This window comes from Salvia hispanica, chromosome 5 (genome assembly GCF_023119035.1).
Source record: "Salvia hispanica cultivar TCC Black 2014 chromosome 5, UniMelb_Shisp_WGS_1.0, whole genome shotgun sequence".
In the NCBI taxonomy this organism is placed as follows: domain Eukaryota; kingdom Viridiplantae; phylum Streptophyta; class Magnoliopsida; order Lamiales; family Lamiaceae; genus Salvia; species Salvia hispanica.
This window is the reverse complement of record NC_062969.1, coordinates 24,836,587-24,854,595: the sequence shown is the minus strand read 5'-3', so window position 1 is coordinate 24,854,595 and position 18,009 is coordinate 24,836,587. Positions and strand designations below refer to the sequence as shown.

The window sequence follows — 18,009 nt, the reverse complement described above, 5'->3', positions numbered from 1 at the left end:
TCGAATCAATTTAAATAATTTAGATAAAATTTGGTTTGTCTGTTTGATTTGTTCAAATATATAATAAATTAAAAAAAATCGAATTTAGCATAACCAAATAGTGAAACTAATTAATGCATAATTAAATCTATTTATATTAGCTTTATTCGGGTTTTCACTATAATGACCTTATTATCATAATGATCTGATTTATATGTTGTAATGGGCCAATGGCACACTTTCCTACGTTATGAGTACGTGAAAATCAAAATTATTTTTGAAAAATAAATCAACACATTGTTATTTAATTTCTTAAATTTTGATTTTTCTTAAAAACCAAAAATCATCATATCCATGTTTCCCTGCCTATGTTCGGAATCAAATAACAAAGATTTTGTAGATGTTTGAATCAGAAAGTACGGAATAAATAAGAACTTGACACATTTGATTCAATCCGACCGACTTGTTTCCATTATTGTTTTTCAACCTATTCTACTGTCAGTCAGTGCAGGCTAAAAAAAATTATATAACGAAATAATAAAGCAGTGAAATGTCGGCAGTTTTGAACTTGTGGTGGAATTTCACCCAAAAAAATTATAACACCAAACCATATTTGTTTCATGAATTGCAACTGGAAATGTGTAAAAGTTTAATTTTTAACATATGCTTACTAATGAACCTCGCATTGTTGACTTGACCACAAATATATAAGTCAAATACATTGGCATGCATATATATTATTATACAAATATTTTACTATGTAACAAGGATAGCATGAAGCGTTCTCATCAAGGATATGTATATTCTTCGAAATATGCACCATATCAAAACAAGTTTGTGTTAAAATGACAATACCTTTTAAAGTGACACCGTGACACCACATATCCAACAATATTATAAACGCTAAACAGTAATATTATAAACGCTACACAAATTGCTCTATAGCGTGTTGGATATTGTTGGCCGAGAAAAGATTGTTGTATACAGTGTTATATATTGCTGGCCGAGATTTTTATACTTGAGCATTTTTTCTATTGCCACATGACAACTTATTATACGTCCACATGTACAAATGATTAGCTAAAAATGATAGTATGGTGTTATTTTAAGAGGTGTTGCCATTTTAACGCACCTCTACCGAAGCATCCTCGTCAAGAATAGCATGAAGATGAAATCTTACTGTACATATACTTTATTTTTCTGACAAAAAAAAGTTGCATTTTTTTTACATATCCTAAAATTTTTGTTCGGTTTCCATGCATGTTAAAGTATTAATATTATATCTCCTAAAAAGTGAATCTGTTTATTTGATCTAGCTTAACAAAATGTTACGGAAATTTAACAGTGTCTTTTTATATAATTTAGTGTATTTGAGATTAATTGTGTGACTATTTGACCATATTCACATAAATTAAAGATACTGGTAAAGTAAAAGCCCAAATGCGTTTAAATTAGTAACCTTTAGCTCCCACCCTAACAGAGCTAAAATCCGAACATATTATATTTAGAATCGTTTCTAAAATTTTACTAGTATTTTCATTATTTTAGTATTTTATGAAAAAGAGGTAATGCGCATCGATACCGTTTCTTTATAAATAACTATATGGTGTAGTTTATTACTACTAAATTTTGTCGGCCACAATTTGGGTTTTCTTGTTCCAATGAAGAGACAAAATGGCCTCCATTAATTAGGTGCATCTTGGCTATGAAGTTCTCCTACTATTTATTTATTTACGTAACAATCAGTCCACATTCTCTTTCCATAACAACTAAAAATATTTTATTATTTATATAGCAAATTATTTAGCAGCAATTTATTTAAAAAGTGTCATCATGTCTTAAAATAATGCCATGTTACAAAGTCCCACGCATGTATAAGGTAAAAATGGTGTCGTTTAACCTTCACATGCATGAAAATTATACGTAATAATATTGATGAAGTATCAGTAATTGATATTTTAGCTAGCTAGCATAATGACACTCCAAAGAAAATCATTTAATCAAATAATATAATCATATTATTTGCTAATATTAATAAAAATATTGATAGATGAAATATCTCCACATATATTTAATATCAAATTTAAGATTTTGTCATTAAAATAGTAAAATATTATTTTTCCTTCTCCCAAATATATATCACTTCATTGGTCATGATAATATTTCATTTCTGAATAATTGACTTGAATACAAAAAACAAAAAACCTATTCATACTAGTAAATATCATGTTTTTATTTTTGGGATGGCTCATATCAAATGTTAAATTTTTAGGTGAAAGAGGACAACGTTACCTAGTGTAAAGTTTATTTAAAGCAAAAGTTATTATAACGTTAAAACTAGAAAAGCTAGAAAAAGAATACTGGTAGATAGATTTATGCGAGGGGCACTGTCGACATAAAAGAATAACATAATTTTAAAATAAAAACATGATAATTTACTACTACTATTATTTTATAGAATAGTGGAGTAGAAAAGACACTTTGGAAAATTCCCCACATTATTATGAGTCAAAGATCACAACATATTCCAACGTTCATTGTCCAAACTATATTACATTTATTCATTATTTTTTCTCTTAATTCGAAGTGTCGGTGCTACTACCATGGTACGAACTATATATGGCGTGTACATTTTATTTGATTTTCACTCTTCACTTTCTTAACTTATTAAGTGATTTTCACTCTTTAACTTTCTTATTAAGTTTTCACATTCTTCCAAATGGAATTATGTAGTCTTTCCTCGGAAAAGATTAAATCAAATTATTAATTGGCATAATGGGAAGTGATCGATTGCTAAGCAATCCCAAATTAAGACTAAATCTTAGTCATTAGATTAGAAGATCTAGTGATTGAAATAATACCACATGAATTATATTTTTAATAAAAAATTAATAAATAAAATTAGAGGGTATTAATATCAATTCTCTCTCATTAAAATCATCTTAAAACTTTAAATTTACGTAACCTTTTCGATTTAAATTATTTTTTCACAAAAAATATATCAAATTAAAGATAATTTTATAAGGATTCCAACGAGATCTCAATTGCATATGTTGCAACGACGTTCGGATGATGAAGTTTGATATTTTTTATTTTAGTTTTCGTAAATGTTGATAACCAGATTTTTATTAACAAATATATCAAAAAATCTCAATAAAACCATGTAAAAAATCTCAACAAAACCATATAAAAATCTCAATAAATATGTGTTGATATTTTCTTGTACTAGTGTTGATATTCTTATGTCATATTGTTGATATTTGTAATACACTATGTTGATATAAAAAAACATTCACGAAAATTATCATATGATAACATAATGACGATATTACCCTTTTGTTGATATTTTGTCTACTATTTATTGAGATTCGTAAGATTTAATCTCATCCACTCATTTTAAAATTTAAGAATAGAGATTTGGTCTTGATTTTGGATTAAAGTGCTATAAGCATTAGAATATGACAAAAGTCTTGCTTAATAAAGCGATTGACAAATTATTTGACTATAATAGATTCTCGAATTATGTGACTTTCAGATTTTAGATTTTAGTCCGATTTTTAACATGCATGTGTTTTTTTTGTTTCTACAGTTTTTTTGGTGTTTTTTTTTTGCTTTTATTGTTAGTGTTAACTATTATTATTTGACTTGAGTGATTTGCTTTATTATTCAGTCTGGTCTTCGAATTAATTTTTTACTATCAGTTTGGTTGATTCTTCCTATCGTAACAAGTGCTCGTGTTTCTAAGGATTAATTTTGAAAAATAACAATAATATAGTATTAAATTTGCATTTTTCTAAAAATTTCAATAATGATTTACCATTTACCTATGTAACTCGAATCATTAACTTCTTAAATAAAAAAATCATCTTGCCAATTAAACCCGCCTTAATATGTCGTGTAATTTCGGCAAATAAGTAAACTTCATTAAGACATCAAATAAACACAAAACACATAGCCAACAAGATAAAATAACACTATATCTGATTAAATTAACTAAGTCCATCCGAAAAAATATATAGTTCAACCATAAGAACATGGATTATGAGCTCCATTCTTGCTACTACCTCACCAACGTAACCATGATGGCAATGTCTCATCCAACCTCTAAAATCAGCCAACTGCTTCATCATATATGACAAACTTATTGACGATCTTCGAGAGAAATAGTTATCTTATATTGTCATTAGCTAGCATGTGGAGATAATTTTAAAATACAAAGAACAACCATGAAGGTTTTGCAAAGTGATACGATCATATTTCATATTTTGTTTAGATATTTTAGGAATTCACGTATCTTTTTCATATCTTTATTTTCTTATTCATTAAGTTATTTATTAGCATTATAAATACGAGTCATTGTAATCATTTGAAATCAATCAAGAATATCAATATTATTTATCGTTCATTGGCTTCTCCAAAGTGAAAAAACCGTCTTGCTTGACGGGCGAGTCGGGCCCGCGACAGATATTTATCGATTGCCGATCTACGGACGCCGATCAACCCGATAGGAGGTTTATCCTATCAAATTGGTGCTTTCATCCCGAGCTCACCCTCCAAAATACCGATCGAATCACAGCTATGTCGCTGACCGACGGGAATCCACCGCGCACAACAACTAGCCACACCGATCGAACCAAAGCCGCGCCGCTGCCCGACGGGAATCCACCCGCGCACAACAACTAGTTAAGCCTTCCCACCATCTCGAACCAAAGCTGCGCTGCTGCCTGACGGAAGATGGTCCGCGCACAACACCAGATTTGGTTGTCGAGTCCCGCCTGTCCTTCGAGCTCTAGCCGCCAGACAACTCTACTTACGCAACCCAACATCACACCGCCAATAGCCCGCCAAAGCCTTGAGGACAAGATGAATTTCAACCGTGGGGGAGTTGATACGAGCATATTTCATATTTTGTTTAGATATTTTAGGGATTCACATATATTTTCTATATCTTTGTTTTCTTTGTTTTCTTGTTCATTAAGTTATTTATTAGCATTATAAATATGAGTCATTGTCATCATTTGAAATCAATCAATAATATCAATATTATTTGTCGTTCATTGGTTTCTCCAAAGTGAGAAAATCGTCTTGCTTGACGGGCGAGTTGGGCACTCGTCCGGGACAGATATTTATTGATGGTCGATCTACGTACGCCGATCAACCCGATTGGAGGTTTATCCTATCAGAAAGTGAGACAATATCTAATTAATTTTTACTTCAATGCAGTGAGCAAGAACTAAAAGAATTTCTAAAAAGAAAGAGATCACAATTACTAGAATTGTTGAGGTATAATTACTTTATGCATGGAGAATAGATTCCAAAGGCTATTTTGCCGTGTTTTTTAGAAATTTGTATAGCTTGCTTGTTTTGGATACAGGCAAATCCAGACTTTTTCAATTGGGTGTGCGAATTTAATGATAAATTAAAACATATACAACAAAAAAAATATTAAAATTATATCTTAAAATAATGTTCAATTTAAAATCACATAAATTAAAATAAAAATTATAATACTTTTATAGAATAGAAATCACATTTTCGATGTCTCACCAAATACTCTAAAACAGAAAAATATCATATTAACATCTAAAACAGGAAAATCAAATTTATACAAATTTAATAAAATTTAAAACTACCTAATATAGATATACATATAAAAGAAGCAGAATAAGTACGTAAAAGAAGAGGAATAATATGCTACATACCTTATGTGAGCACCACTCTTGTTTGACCCATTTTTAACGTTTTTCGTTTCGATTTATCTATTTAGTTTGATTCTAATACATTAAATTCACGGATGCATGAGTGTTTTTTAAGGTGTAACTCAATTTGTAATAAAGGAGAGACATATTTGGTGTATGTGTCAAGATGGGTTGAAGCAGTTCTTACCCAGACTATTGATTCAAAGGTGGTGAGTGGTGAGTGGTGACCGACTTCATTAGAAATAATATTCACTCGATTGACGACCCACGTGCTCTAGTCAGTGATGGATCACAATTTAACATTAAGTGATTGGATAATATGCTTGCAAAATATAGAGAGTCACCACACCCACCATCCATAAGCTAATGGGCAAAATGGAGTTAATATAGAAATCAAGCAAGTGCTACAGAAGACGGCGAGTACAAATTCGAATGACTCATCTTCATGACACCTTCTATACCGAATGGTCTAGGGTAACTCCAATAGATATATCTACTTATCTTTTTTTTGAAAAATCATGTCATCCTCTTACAGAGTAGGAGTAGAAATACATATCATATTGGATAGTCAAGAAGTCAAACTTGGACTTGTTGAAAGTGGGAGAGGAATGTTGTATTCATCTCAATGAGCTTGATGAACCTTGCAATGAGGCCTATAACTAATCATCGACCTACAAGCGAAGCATGAAAGCTTATCATCCAAAATGATCGACAAACAAGAATTATGCATGGAGATGTTGTTCTTCTATATGATCCAAATTTTTCCGTCAATGAAAAATTGAGATCTAAGTGGTTGGAGTAGTACATATTCTAGAAAGTTTATGATAAAGTTTATGAGAATAGGATTGTAGAAATGGAATCAAAATAATTAGATATGAAAATTTTATGCATCCCATATTCCAAGGTTGACATAGGAGTAGACTGCAGTAATATCTTTGTCTCAAAAAAGTAAGAATATAATATACCACTACAAGTTTCTTTATGAATAGTTTTTGACACTAATGTTATCCCGAAGTAATCACAAGAACCCGAACCACGATTAACTCAGTCACTGTAGATCTCTGGTAAGTGGTAACATGATTAAAACTTTACAATACTATTATTTAAATAATTCAAGCAAATTAATTATTTATTGACTTAAATTTACTTTAAAATTCCGACTTGTGAAATTCTCATGTGTGAAGTCGTGACAAAAGTAGGCAGATTCCGTTGACTTCCTCTATTAAATGATAGACTTATATTAGTTGAATTTATAACTTCAAAGTGTAAAATGTGTTCGAATTACAATAGAGAGGCAATGCTTCTAGATGAGTTTTTCTGTACTAGAATTAGTTTTAAGACTCATCAACTTTTAATTACAATTTAATTAGAACAACTGCATTCAGACGCAACATAGTGTGTGCATGTTTTATAGAAAGTTTTTATTCATTTTGCAGTTTGTGTATGGTCATTTTTTTCATGTTGCAACTTTTTAGGACAGTTAAGTAATTAATCTGAGCTTCATACTTGATGGGTAAGAAAATATATTAATTTTATATTTACAGCTACTTTCAGTTAATATTATAGTGTTTCATTCGTATAAAGATGATGAATATCATTAAGCTGAAATATTTTATAATTTAAATTAATTATCATAAGAGTAATCAAACAATCTGGTGAAGTGTCAATTACTTGTTAACTGGTTGTATCTTAATTAAGTTCTTTAATGCTATAAAGAAAAAATATGATCTTCATTGATTTTTAAGTGAATCATTACTAAAAACAAAGCCAAAAGAAGGGTCGTCTGCTTCTGAATTTATATATATCTGACAATCGCTGACTTGGTCTCATGAAACCCAAATTAAAGAAGAATGAAAATTTAGAACAGAGTAATTTCATAATAAATATATAATGATACATTAATTTTGTAAAGGGGAAATATCGACGCAGTATTATTGAGAGTAATTAATTTATGTCGAATTAATTCCATTTCATTATGTTATTATTCATATACTAATTGGAATAAAGGAGTTATTTCTTCGTCTCTTTCTAGCCTCCAAATTTAATAATTACTACATAACACCAATCGCATTTTTTATTTGCTAATTTTGAATTCTCAATCAAGATTTGCTATAAAAGAATACAAAATGATCTGTATCACGTTCACGTCCACATCTACCACAACAGGATACTATAAATAAGCAACTTAAGAAAAAGTTAGGGAAAAGGTTAACAAAAAAAAGCTTATGAGTATATAATAATAACGATATAAGCCATAACCTAATTAGATATTTCCTTAAAAGCTGCATGCTTTGTTCAGTCTGCAAAATGCATCGCCCATTTTAACCCAATTATTCTATAAAGTTAAGTTAAAGTGCATTCAGTATTTTACCACAAGTAATTTCACTCACAAAAGTTGTGCTGTTAAGAGAAATAATCTATGATGTAGGAGCATAATTCAATTATGATGTTTCTATATTATAAATGTATTTTGAGGCCACAATTTAATATGCAAAAAATGTGGGATGTTTTATTGTCTCGTGATATGTGCCTAGATTTAGGCCAAAAGGTCAGAAGTAGAGATTGTTCTTATATTGCGTCGCATAATGGGACAAAAGAATAAAGTTTATTATAGTAGTTGTACAATTATATAATTTGATCATTGGAAAATCAAAAGAGAAAATTATTTAGGAACCTTGAATGAAAACAACCACAGTAGTTTGGGATAAAAAAACGAGTTGGTCGGTGGTTGTGACCATTATGTTTTGATTGACAGTGCAAAAAATAAAAAATAAAAAATAAAAAATAAAAAATAAAAAATCGAATTAGTTTCCCCTCACCAAATACATCGAAATTGCATTGCAGATGCGCTATTTTATGTGTGTTGTTGTTATATGAGGACTAAGTGATTACTCGTGGACTGTAATATTTAATCTTGTTTTTTAAGTTAATTATATGTTGACTGTGTGTACGTAATTTTTAGATTGAATTAGTAAGTACTCTGTGGGTGAATTTTGAAAGAAATTAGTCTTGGGTCCGTTTCAACTTCAAGATGGTTGGTTGTGTAACTATGGGTAACTTTAGTGTCGGTAGGGAATATGATTAAAGTGGAACGACATTTTTATTTCTTTAGATGGAGTGGTAACAACTTATTAAGATACTAATAATGGTAGTTACGTCAGCCTCTTTGGACGTAGAAGGAGCACAGCTAGTCTTAGCTGGCTTCGTTCATTTCATGCAAAAACATTAGTCCTTTCCTAATTCATTTACTTATTCATTAATTATTCCTATACAATTATTTACACTATCTGTATCTCTTCCTTTCCAATTTCCATCCCACCTCTCACACTCTCACTCACTCTCATCTCACCGTGTTGATGTAGCTTCTTCCTCTCTCTCTTTCTCTATTATCTCTCTCTCACACACGCAAGGAGAGCAACGCGGATTGTGTGTGTGTGCAATGTGACTGGATATTCTCACATTCATCCACCCTCAAATCTCGCATTTACTCTCTCCCTCTCTCTCTCTCACACACACAAGAGAAATCAATGCGCATCTTCAGCATCCTCCTCCTCCTCTTCCTGTTATCCTGGCTGAGCAGCCCCTCAGCCGCCGCCGCCGTCCACCGCCGCCGCATTCTCCACCAGCCATTCTTCCCGGAGGATTCCCCTCCCCCAGTTGAGCCCCCCACCCCTTCCCCACCGCCACCACCCACCCCCAAATACCCCTTTTCCACTAATACCCCCAACAACACCAACACCCCATTCTTCCCCTCCGATCCCTCTCCCCCACCGCCCCCCTCCCCGACCTCCCTTGCCTCCTTCCCCGCCAACATCACCTCTCTCAACCTCCCCCACTCCAAATCCAAATCCGCCTCCGCCAAGCTCATTGCCGTCGCTGTTGCTGCCGTCTCCGCCGCCGTCGTCATCCTCGCCCTCGCCGTTTTCATCCACTTCCGCAAGCGCAGGAGATTCGACAGATCGTCCGCGCACGACCACGCTAAATCACATAGATCCGACAGCACAACCACTGCCGCCTCCACATTCCGCGGCGCTCCTGATAACCGCCACATTCCGAAGCTTCAGAGGCCTTCACAGACCAGCTCAGAGTTCCTGTACCTCGGCACTTTAGTCAATTCACATGCTGCCGCCGCCGGCAGCGGGGGCATTGCCTACAATGGAAGCATTAGCGCCCCTGCCGACAATCGCACTTTGAATCCGAGGAAAATGGATTCGCCGGAGCTCCGCCCTTTGCCGCCGTTGAACGCGCAGCAGAATTCACGCAGGATTTATCGGAACAATGCTGACGTGGCGTCGAGCAGAGATGATGAAGATGAAGAGTTCTACTCTCCCAAGGGCTCGTTAAACGGTAGGGAAAGTTCGATTGGCACCGGATCAGCTTCTAGAAGAGCGTTTGCTGCTATTGATGTGGAGAATTTCAACGGCTCGACTTCGAATTCCTCCTCAACTTACTCTTCTTCGGCTTCCGGATCGGGCAGGGGCTCTCCGGCAAGGTCCATTTCGCTGAGTCTTTCTCCAGGAAACAGTTTGAGCCCTAGGAATTCGATTCCTAAATCGCCTGACCTAATTGAGATTCAGAATATTGCACCGCCGCATAGGCAATTGACGTCGTCTCCTCCGCCGCGAGATTTGTTGAGTAAGGAATCCGCATCTCCATCGCCGCCAAGTTCATCATCGCCGGAGAGATGCTCCAGGAGAAGCGAAGAGTTATCTCCGCGGATTTCGAGTTTCTCTGATCAGAACACGGAATCCCCGGTGAAAATCCGCATTCCAAAACCGCATCCACCTCCACCGCCGCCGCCTCTTGTTGTTCCCTCACGTTCAGCAGCTTATGTCCCCCCTCCACCACCTCCGCCACAGGTAGCAGGTAAAGTCTGGGATAGTCCGAGAACTCCAGCTCCACCGGCCAAAAATCTCGTCACCAGACCACCATCCATGGCTACTCCGTTAAGACCGATGGCGGCCGAAAGTCCAACATTGATTTCTCCTATGGAATTACCTAAAAATGTCACAGAAAGTGTTGAGAAGAATACTGAAGATGTATTGCGGAATGAGGATGCTACTCCCAAAACAAAATTGAAGCCGTTGCATTGGGATAAAGTGAGGGCGAGCTCCGATCGTGAAATGGTGTGGGATCAGCTGAGATGTAGCTCGTTCAAGTATGGTCACTCTCACTTTTCTTGAAAGATATATGTTCTTCTTTGTGATTTTAACTTTCAGTTGAATTGATGGATGTTCATTGAATGCAGAGTGAACGAGGAAATGATCGAAACATTGTTTGTTGCAAATGCTTCGAAACCAACTCCAAAGGAAGCAACTAGGTGGAGTGTTCTTCCGACTCCTCGCCAAGACAATAACCGGGTTCTTGATCCTAAGAAGGCGCAAAACATTGCAATCTTGTTTAGGGCGCTAAATGTCACGGTAGAGGAGGTTTGCGAGGGCCTTATGGAAGGTACTCTATTTTAACCTCATGTTTTCTGTGATTTTAACATTAGTTACAGCCTTTCCTTACACCATCTAATCATAGAGGATATTTATTTCATGATAGCCTATGAAAGTTGTATGTATCTTTTGGTTTAAGCTAGGGGGATGGTGGTAGTCATGCACTACTCTAAATACACACATACACACATTACATATAGACTAAAGTCCCTTTTTGGTCCATAATATATGGCGATTTTTTGATTTTGGTCCAGAATATTATCTTTTGAATTATTTGGTCCGTCACAAATAAAAATGGGTCACATTTAGTCCAAAACTAACAGAACTGTTAAAATTTAACAATCAGCGATTTTTATATCGATTTTGACCAAAATTAGATGAGATTCCTCTCCTTTTATCCGGTTTCTAGTCGAGCTCACGTCTTTGTCTTCTTCTTGAGGAAGAGCAAGAACTCATCAATCTGGATAAGCACCTAGCATGAACATGAGGGTATATGTATATAGATAAGCACAATCTGCAGTTAATTGAAATAAAAAGGAGAAAAGACTGTTTCTGGGGAGAATTGAGAGAGAGGATTTGGGCGGTTGCTTTTGTGGAACAAAAAGGAGAAAAGAAAGAGAGAATGGGGAGCACAATCTGGACAGAAAAATTGAGAGAGGAATAGAGACAATCTGGAGAGGAAATGTCTAATTGCAGACGGTTGCCGGAAATGTCTAATGGCGGATATGTGCCACCGCCTTCAGAATTCGGGGTATAACAGTGCAATTTGCAAATCCAAATCGAAGAGATCACCCGATATTCCTTCAGGTAGTTCAATTTTTAATTAACTGCTATGAATTGAGAAAAGAAGTAGTGCGGACATTTGGGGGTTTGTTTGGTTGATGCAGTGGAGCATACGTTTTTTGATGTAATTGAGGGGTCGAATTCGAAGAAAGAAGTGAGGGTGATAATCGAGTTTAATTTCAGAGGGCAATTCGAGATGGCACGAGCAAACGAGGAGTACAAACAAAATGGTGAAGAAGCTGCGGGAGATATTCGTGGGGAAGATGGAGAGGCTAATGGCGGTACTGAAGATTGTGTGCTGGCAGCGATTTTTAACTTAATTAAACATAATTATTAACTTAATCCGGTCAAAATCGATATAAAAATCGTTGACCGTTAAATTTTAACAGTTCCGTTAATTTCGGACTAAATGTGACTTATTTTTATTTGTGACGGACCAAATAATTCAAAAGATAATATTTTGGACCAAAATCAAAAAATCGCCTTATGTTATGGACCAAAAAGAGACTTTAGTCTTACATATATATATGTATATTTATATATCTGCCTACTCTTTTTTGCCAAAAACTTGAAATTGTTGAAAGTTTTTTTTTCTCTTTCTAGCACTGCAATTCCACATAGCAATATTTTGCATCCAGATGCTTGTAATGCTCTGCAATCGAAGTTGGCTTGGAATGAGTATTAGTTTTTCTTTTTGGCTGGCTAAAACTGTAACTTTTGAGCCATTAACCATACTCATAATCAGATTAATGCTAATGAAAGAGAGCGAAATCCCATAGAGAAATAGTATGATATTATCCGTCTCTGCTCTGTGCTTGTCTTTGAAGATCAACCTTCTTCTTCCTAATTAACTCGTCTTGCTTTTCATCCAGGCAATACTGATATTCTTGGTACTGAGCTTCTTGAGAGTTTAATGAAGATGGCACCAACTAAAGAAGAGGAGAGAAAGCTAAAGGAATATGAAGATGTTTCGCCAACCAAGCTTGGCGCTGCTGAAAGATTTTTGAAGGCAGTACTTGATATACCGCATGCTTTCAGAAGAATTGATGCAATGCTATACATATCAAATTTTGAATATGAGGTGGAATACCTAAAAAATTCATTTGCAACATTGGAGGTATTATTTCACTCAATCATCTGCTAGTTAGACTCATATTACAGATTTTTGGCAACAAATGTAAAAAGTAAAACGTAAAGAGATTTAGCTTGACACAAGTATTGAAGGAATGTTACTCCCACCATAGCTACAGTCTGGACTGAGATTGTCTGCAGGAGCTCTCCATGTCTTAAGAAAATATATATCTTTATGTTTTTTACTAGAGTCCTGCTGGTATAATTATATCTTTCTCCATTTACTTCATTAGTCGCCAGTAATAATAGGTTCTCTGGATCTAAACACTCTCATCAGTAAGATGTTATTCTGCTAGATAGAGGCTATATTTTTTCTTGAGACCTGGGTTGATTTTAATGTCATATAAATGCTAATACCTTAGCTATGCCAATTTAGTTCATCAACTTTCTCTGTGCTGTAACAAGGAAAGGCCTTTTCTTTTAACATTAGATTAATTATCTGTAATGAAACCTCAGTAGTTCATGCAGTTGTTGTGTTAACTTAGAAGTTGTTGATAATACAGGCAGCTTGTGAAGAATTGAGGATGAGCAGGATGTTCCTCAAGCTTCTTGAAGCGGTGCTGAAGACTGGAAACCGCATGAATGTGGGAACAAATCGGGGTGATGCACATGCTTTCAAACTAGACACACTCCTCAAGCTTGTTGATATCAAAGGAGCAGATGGGAAGACTACACTCTTGCATTTTGTTGTTCAGGAGATAATAAAAAGCGAGGGTGCCCGTCTATCTGGTGGGGGCCCAACTGACAATGCTGGCACAAGTGATGATGCCAAATGCAGAAAGCTTGGCCTCCAAGTTGTTTCTAGCCTTAGTGGTGAGTTATCAAATGTAAAGAAAGCTGCTACTATGGATGCAGAAGTGCTGAGTAGCGATGTCTCCAAACTTTCAAAAGGAATTGGAAATATATCAGAGGTTGTAAGACTGGTCGAAACAACGTCCTTGGAGGGTAGCAGCAGCAGCAGGTTTTCCGACTCGATGAGCAGCTTCATGAAAAAGGCGGAGGAGGAAATTATTAGGATTCAAGCCCAAGAAAGCGTTGCTCTGTCTCTTGTGAAGGAGATCACCGAGTATTTCCATGGAAACTCAGTGAAGGAAGAGGCCCATCCTTTCAGAATTTTCTTGGTGATGAGGGACTTCCTAACAATTTTGGACCGGGTTTGCAAGGAAGTTGGAATGGTAAATGAAAGGACTGTGGTGAGTTCCGCCTACAAGTTTCCAGTTCCTGTTAACCCAATGCTACAGCAGGTTGTGGGGGGTTTCCCAAATAAACGGCCACACTCTTCCTCCGACGAGGAGAGTTCTTAGTTTAGCTCTCACATGAGGTGGTGGTGGCATCTTCTTAGGTTTCTGGATGGTGCCTCCCAACCTTATTAGGTACTAGCATATTCATTTTAACCATTTGTATTTATTATATAGATGAATGTAAAAGATTTTGAAACCTTCATGTGTTACAGATATACACCAAGAAAATCTTCCAAGCCATATAAGGCCTCAGTCAGTCAAAGGTTGATGTCTGTATTTCTCTGTAAAAAACACTGGTTTTCTGAATTCTTGCTGTAAATAAGCATGGTTTCTTGAGAGGTATTACTTGTTTCTTGAGATAAGTTGCTTTTTTAACTGCTCGACATAATCTTGCTCAATACAACTTTTTGATGCATAGTTGCATAAAATTCATCTGTAAATTTCTGAGCAATTTGGATATAGTAAATAATGAGACTATATAATAGTAGTAGTATAAATTAAGATGTTTCATACGTATAAAGTAACGCAATTTGATGTAACTCATGTCCTTTCTTTCAGTGAATAAACTGAAACATGATAGAAGTATTACATAGACATGAAACAATTAAAGATACAACTATTCCCCCTATTGCAGTAACGCAGCAACCATTTGTATGATTTCTTGATTAAATCATGAATCCAAAGAATCAGCATCGATGCGCTCAATGATTCTGCGTGCTTCCTCCTCTGTTGCAGGAACCACTTTTCTGATCCTAACTCCATTGTTCTTAGCCTTTGCCTCGTGTCTAACGGTGAATGTGAAGTAAAACCTATTCGACACCTGCATCAGAAACAACCAGAATTGCCATTTAATTGTATTTCAGCCGACAGATTGAAAACTAAATTATTGGACATGGTAGATGGGGGGTTCTTGTTGAACATGTAAAATCATTTTTAGTAAAAATAGAAGCAAATGTGATTTTTTTTCAGCCATGAGAATAACATTTGCTTGCAGCAACGTTAACTAGTCATTAAACCCAGGCAGTTAAGCTCATTAACCAGAGGAGCAAGCATACCTCACTAGACCTTAACTCTGGCCTCGTAACGTGTGCCACAACTTCCACATTGATTAAGGGCTGATCTGAACTCTCGCTTTCTGTATACAATACACAAGACTTGAACCGCAAAAAGTCTCCAACATCCACCTACATTACCAACACAGAGTAGCTTGCTCAATAAGGACTAAGAATGTGTTCATGGTGTTAATCAGTGAAGCGAGGTTCTTGTAGAATGTAGATGATTAATTTTCAAATGCCAGCAATATCTTTGCTTCTTGCTTTACATGAAGTTTGTCTTGAAAGCATAATAGATAAGAGGAATGCAGTTGTCTTACCGGTCTAAGAAAATCAACATGATCAACCTCAAGAAAGGATGGCATCATTCCTGCAAAAACATAAGCCGTTGAAAAGGCTAGCTCAAATGCTCTATGCATAAGAAACCCTCCAAATATGCGGCCATGAATGTTCCTTTGCTGTGGCTGGCAGATCAAGGAGTTCTCCAGTCGAGTTTCTCTAAGAAGAATACTATCTCTATCTGCTAAGGCAGGCATGTCGCAGAAGATCCGCCCTTCGGCTAGTAATGCTGCAACTCTATTAACCCCTCCATTCTCAATCGCCTTCTCATGGCCTTTAATCTTGCTCTTTCTCAGTCTATTTCTTGCTTCTGCTGCTTCGTAAAGTGACTTCTCGCGTTCTGTTTCTGGAATCAGTCGGTTCACTGGAGCAGCTGCGCGTGTCTTGTAGTCACGAGCCACAAAAATGAACGTGGCAGTGAGAACGACCGAATCAGTCGCTTCAGCTGATTCTGTTAGAGGATAGCTTTATGTTAGTTCAAACTAGTAAAACTCCAAACCACACAAGCACAATTAGTAAGTACTAGGAGTAGTATAATTTGGAAAGGCAATGAATGGTGTTGAAAGAATACGAGTAGGAGGCTGTGTAACGTCTAGCTGAATCTCGATAGAGGATCGGCCAACCCAGGTAACTGCACCGGAAATACGCAAATCAATATCAACACTTATCGGCTTCTTCAGCACCATCTTGTCGACGGAGGCAGTAACCAGATACAACGGTCTAGTAGTGCTGTCATCGTCTGCGCAGTGCTAATACAAAATGCATGTCAAAGAACAACTCACAATCCAACTTCAATTGTAAAAGTAATCATCAGATGCAGGAGTGTTGTGATAATTTATTGTAATTATAATGTCAATAGTGTTGGAGTAATTGTAATTACGAATGAATTATTGAAAACAGAGGCAATAACTTAGTCAGTACCTTGACAGAAATGGTGCCGGCCAAAGCATCGAGATCCTCAAGCAGCTTCCCAATCCTGACCTCATTGCAAGCATCCCTATACTGCTCCCTCAAAATGAAATCGGTGGAGAAGTTGTAGAGGATAGTCATTCTGCTGCGCGAAGGGGTTTTGGTGAGCAATTCACTCTGAGGGGGCGCATCGAGTGGGGGATCGAGAAGCCTCTCGAAGGTTTTGGATCTGGTCTCCCAAAGAGCAATCGTGACTGGTGAATGGTACATTCCTGGCCACAAGCTGAGGGGCTTTTTTGTCATGGAGGAATCGGAATTGGAATCGGTGTCGTTGAATGGGGAAAGTAAAGTGGAGAAGATGTGGATCGGAGTGGTGGGAGAGGAGATGGTTTCTTCCATTGAATTAGCTGTGGAATGATGGAGAAGGTGAGCAGGTGAAGAAGCGTGAGGCTACTGCTTATTATTCCATCTTCCTTCTTTCTTCGTTGACTACTACTTTCTCCTCTAGAATTTATTCCATCTTTCAACGTCTAAGAAAATAAAAATAATTTAACTATATTTAAACTTTCTAAAATAAAAAAATAACTCAATTATTACAGAATTGAAGGAATACTATTTCGCATTACACCAATTTGACCGCTAATGTTATATTTGGTGTTGTTTGTTATGTTAGCTTATCACATAAGATAAACATGCATTAAACGAGTCTGGTATAACATAGTGGATTGTCCATATACTAATGATCTAAGATCGAGTAATAGAGATGTTGATATTAAATGCGGTATAGTTGATGATAAAGAGGTCATTGATATTAAGTGTGATGCTAATGAAGTTATCGATGCTAGAAATTACTATTAATGTTGCAAAGAATATTTGTTAACTTACGTGAAATAACTAATGATATTAAGATTCAAACATACTAAGTTAAAGATGTTTATGGGTCGAGTTCTAAATAAAACAAAATAGAAGTTAACATAGGTGTTTAATAGAGTACTTCTTTTGTCTCATGTTACTTGTACTTTTCTATTTCGGCTCGTCTTAAACTATTTAAACTATTTATATTTTAAGTAAGAAGTGAGATATTTAATTAATATATTAGAGTTAATTAAGTATTTCCTTATTAATGATTTCTCATTGCATTTAAAACACTAATTTAATTACATTAAAAATTAATCCCAAATTTATGACCTAAAATTAAAAAGTGCTAGTAATATGAGACGGATGGAGTATAATGTTATGCTTATATATTTAGAAAATAATGTCTAGATGAATGTTAAATTATTTTGAAAATGTCTTGATTAATATATATCTATATGGTATTGGAATTCTGAATCTTAAATTGGATCAATCACAAATCTTGTAGTGGATGTTAACCTCAAGAAATTAAGAAAGAGAAATTCCCAAGATCCATAGGAATCTATCCGGACAACTGGTT

General features: G+C 35.6%; 2 protein-coding genes across 3 annotated transcripts; one reads left to right on the top strand and one right to left on the bottom strand.

Annotated features, from left to right (window-relative positions):
- Window positions 1-8,982: 8,982 nt before the first annotated feature.
- On the top strand, window positions 8,983-14,631 carry LOC125190330 (formin-like protein 1). Of its 2 annotated transcripts, XR_007170901.1 has the most exons (5): window positions 8,983-10,836; window positions 10,927-11,129; window positions 12,775-13,019; window positions 13,537-14,406; window positions 14,487-14,631. XR_007170901.1 is itself a non-coding variant. In XM_048087606.1 (4 exons), exons 1-4 carry the CDS (start codon window positions 9,206-9,208, stop codon window positions 14,335-14,337), a joined length of 2,880 nt encoding a protein of 959 aa, XP_047943563.1. In that variant the 5' UTR covers window positions 8,983-9,205; the 3' UTR covers window positions 14,338-14,631. The 2 variants fall into 2 exon arrangements, 1 of the variants encoding a protein (XP_047943563.1); XM_048087606.1 differs by having other exon boundaries at window positions 13,537-14,631.
- Window positions 14,632-14,743: 112 nt separating this feature from the next.
- LOC125190332 (acyl-coenzyme A thioesterase 2, chloroplastic) lies at window positions 14,744-17,070 on the bottom strand. Its single transcript, XM_048087607.1, has 5 exons — window positions 16,587-17,070; window positions 16,237-16,414; window positions 15,647-16,116; window positions 15,330-15,458; window positions 14,744-15,094 (listed from the first exon to the last, which is right to left on the bottom strand). Exons 1-5 carry the CDS (start codon window positions 16,971-16,973, stop codon window positions 14,945-14,947), a joined length of 1,314 nt encoding a protein of 437 aa, XP_047943564.1. The 5' UTR covers window positions 16,974-17,070; the 3' UTR covers window positions 14,744-14,944.
- Between the last annotated feature and the right edge of the window lie 939 nt (window positions 17,071-18,009).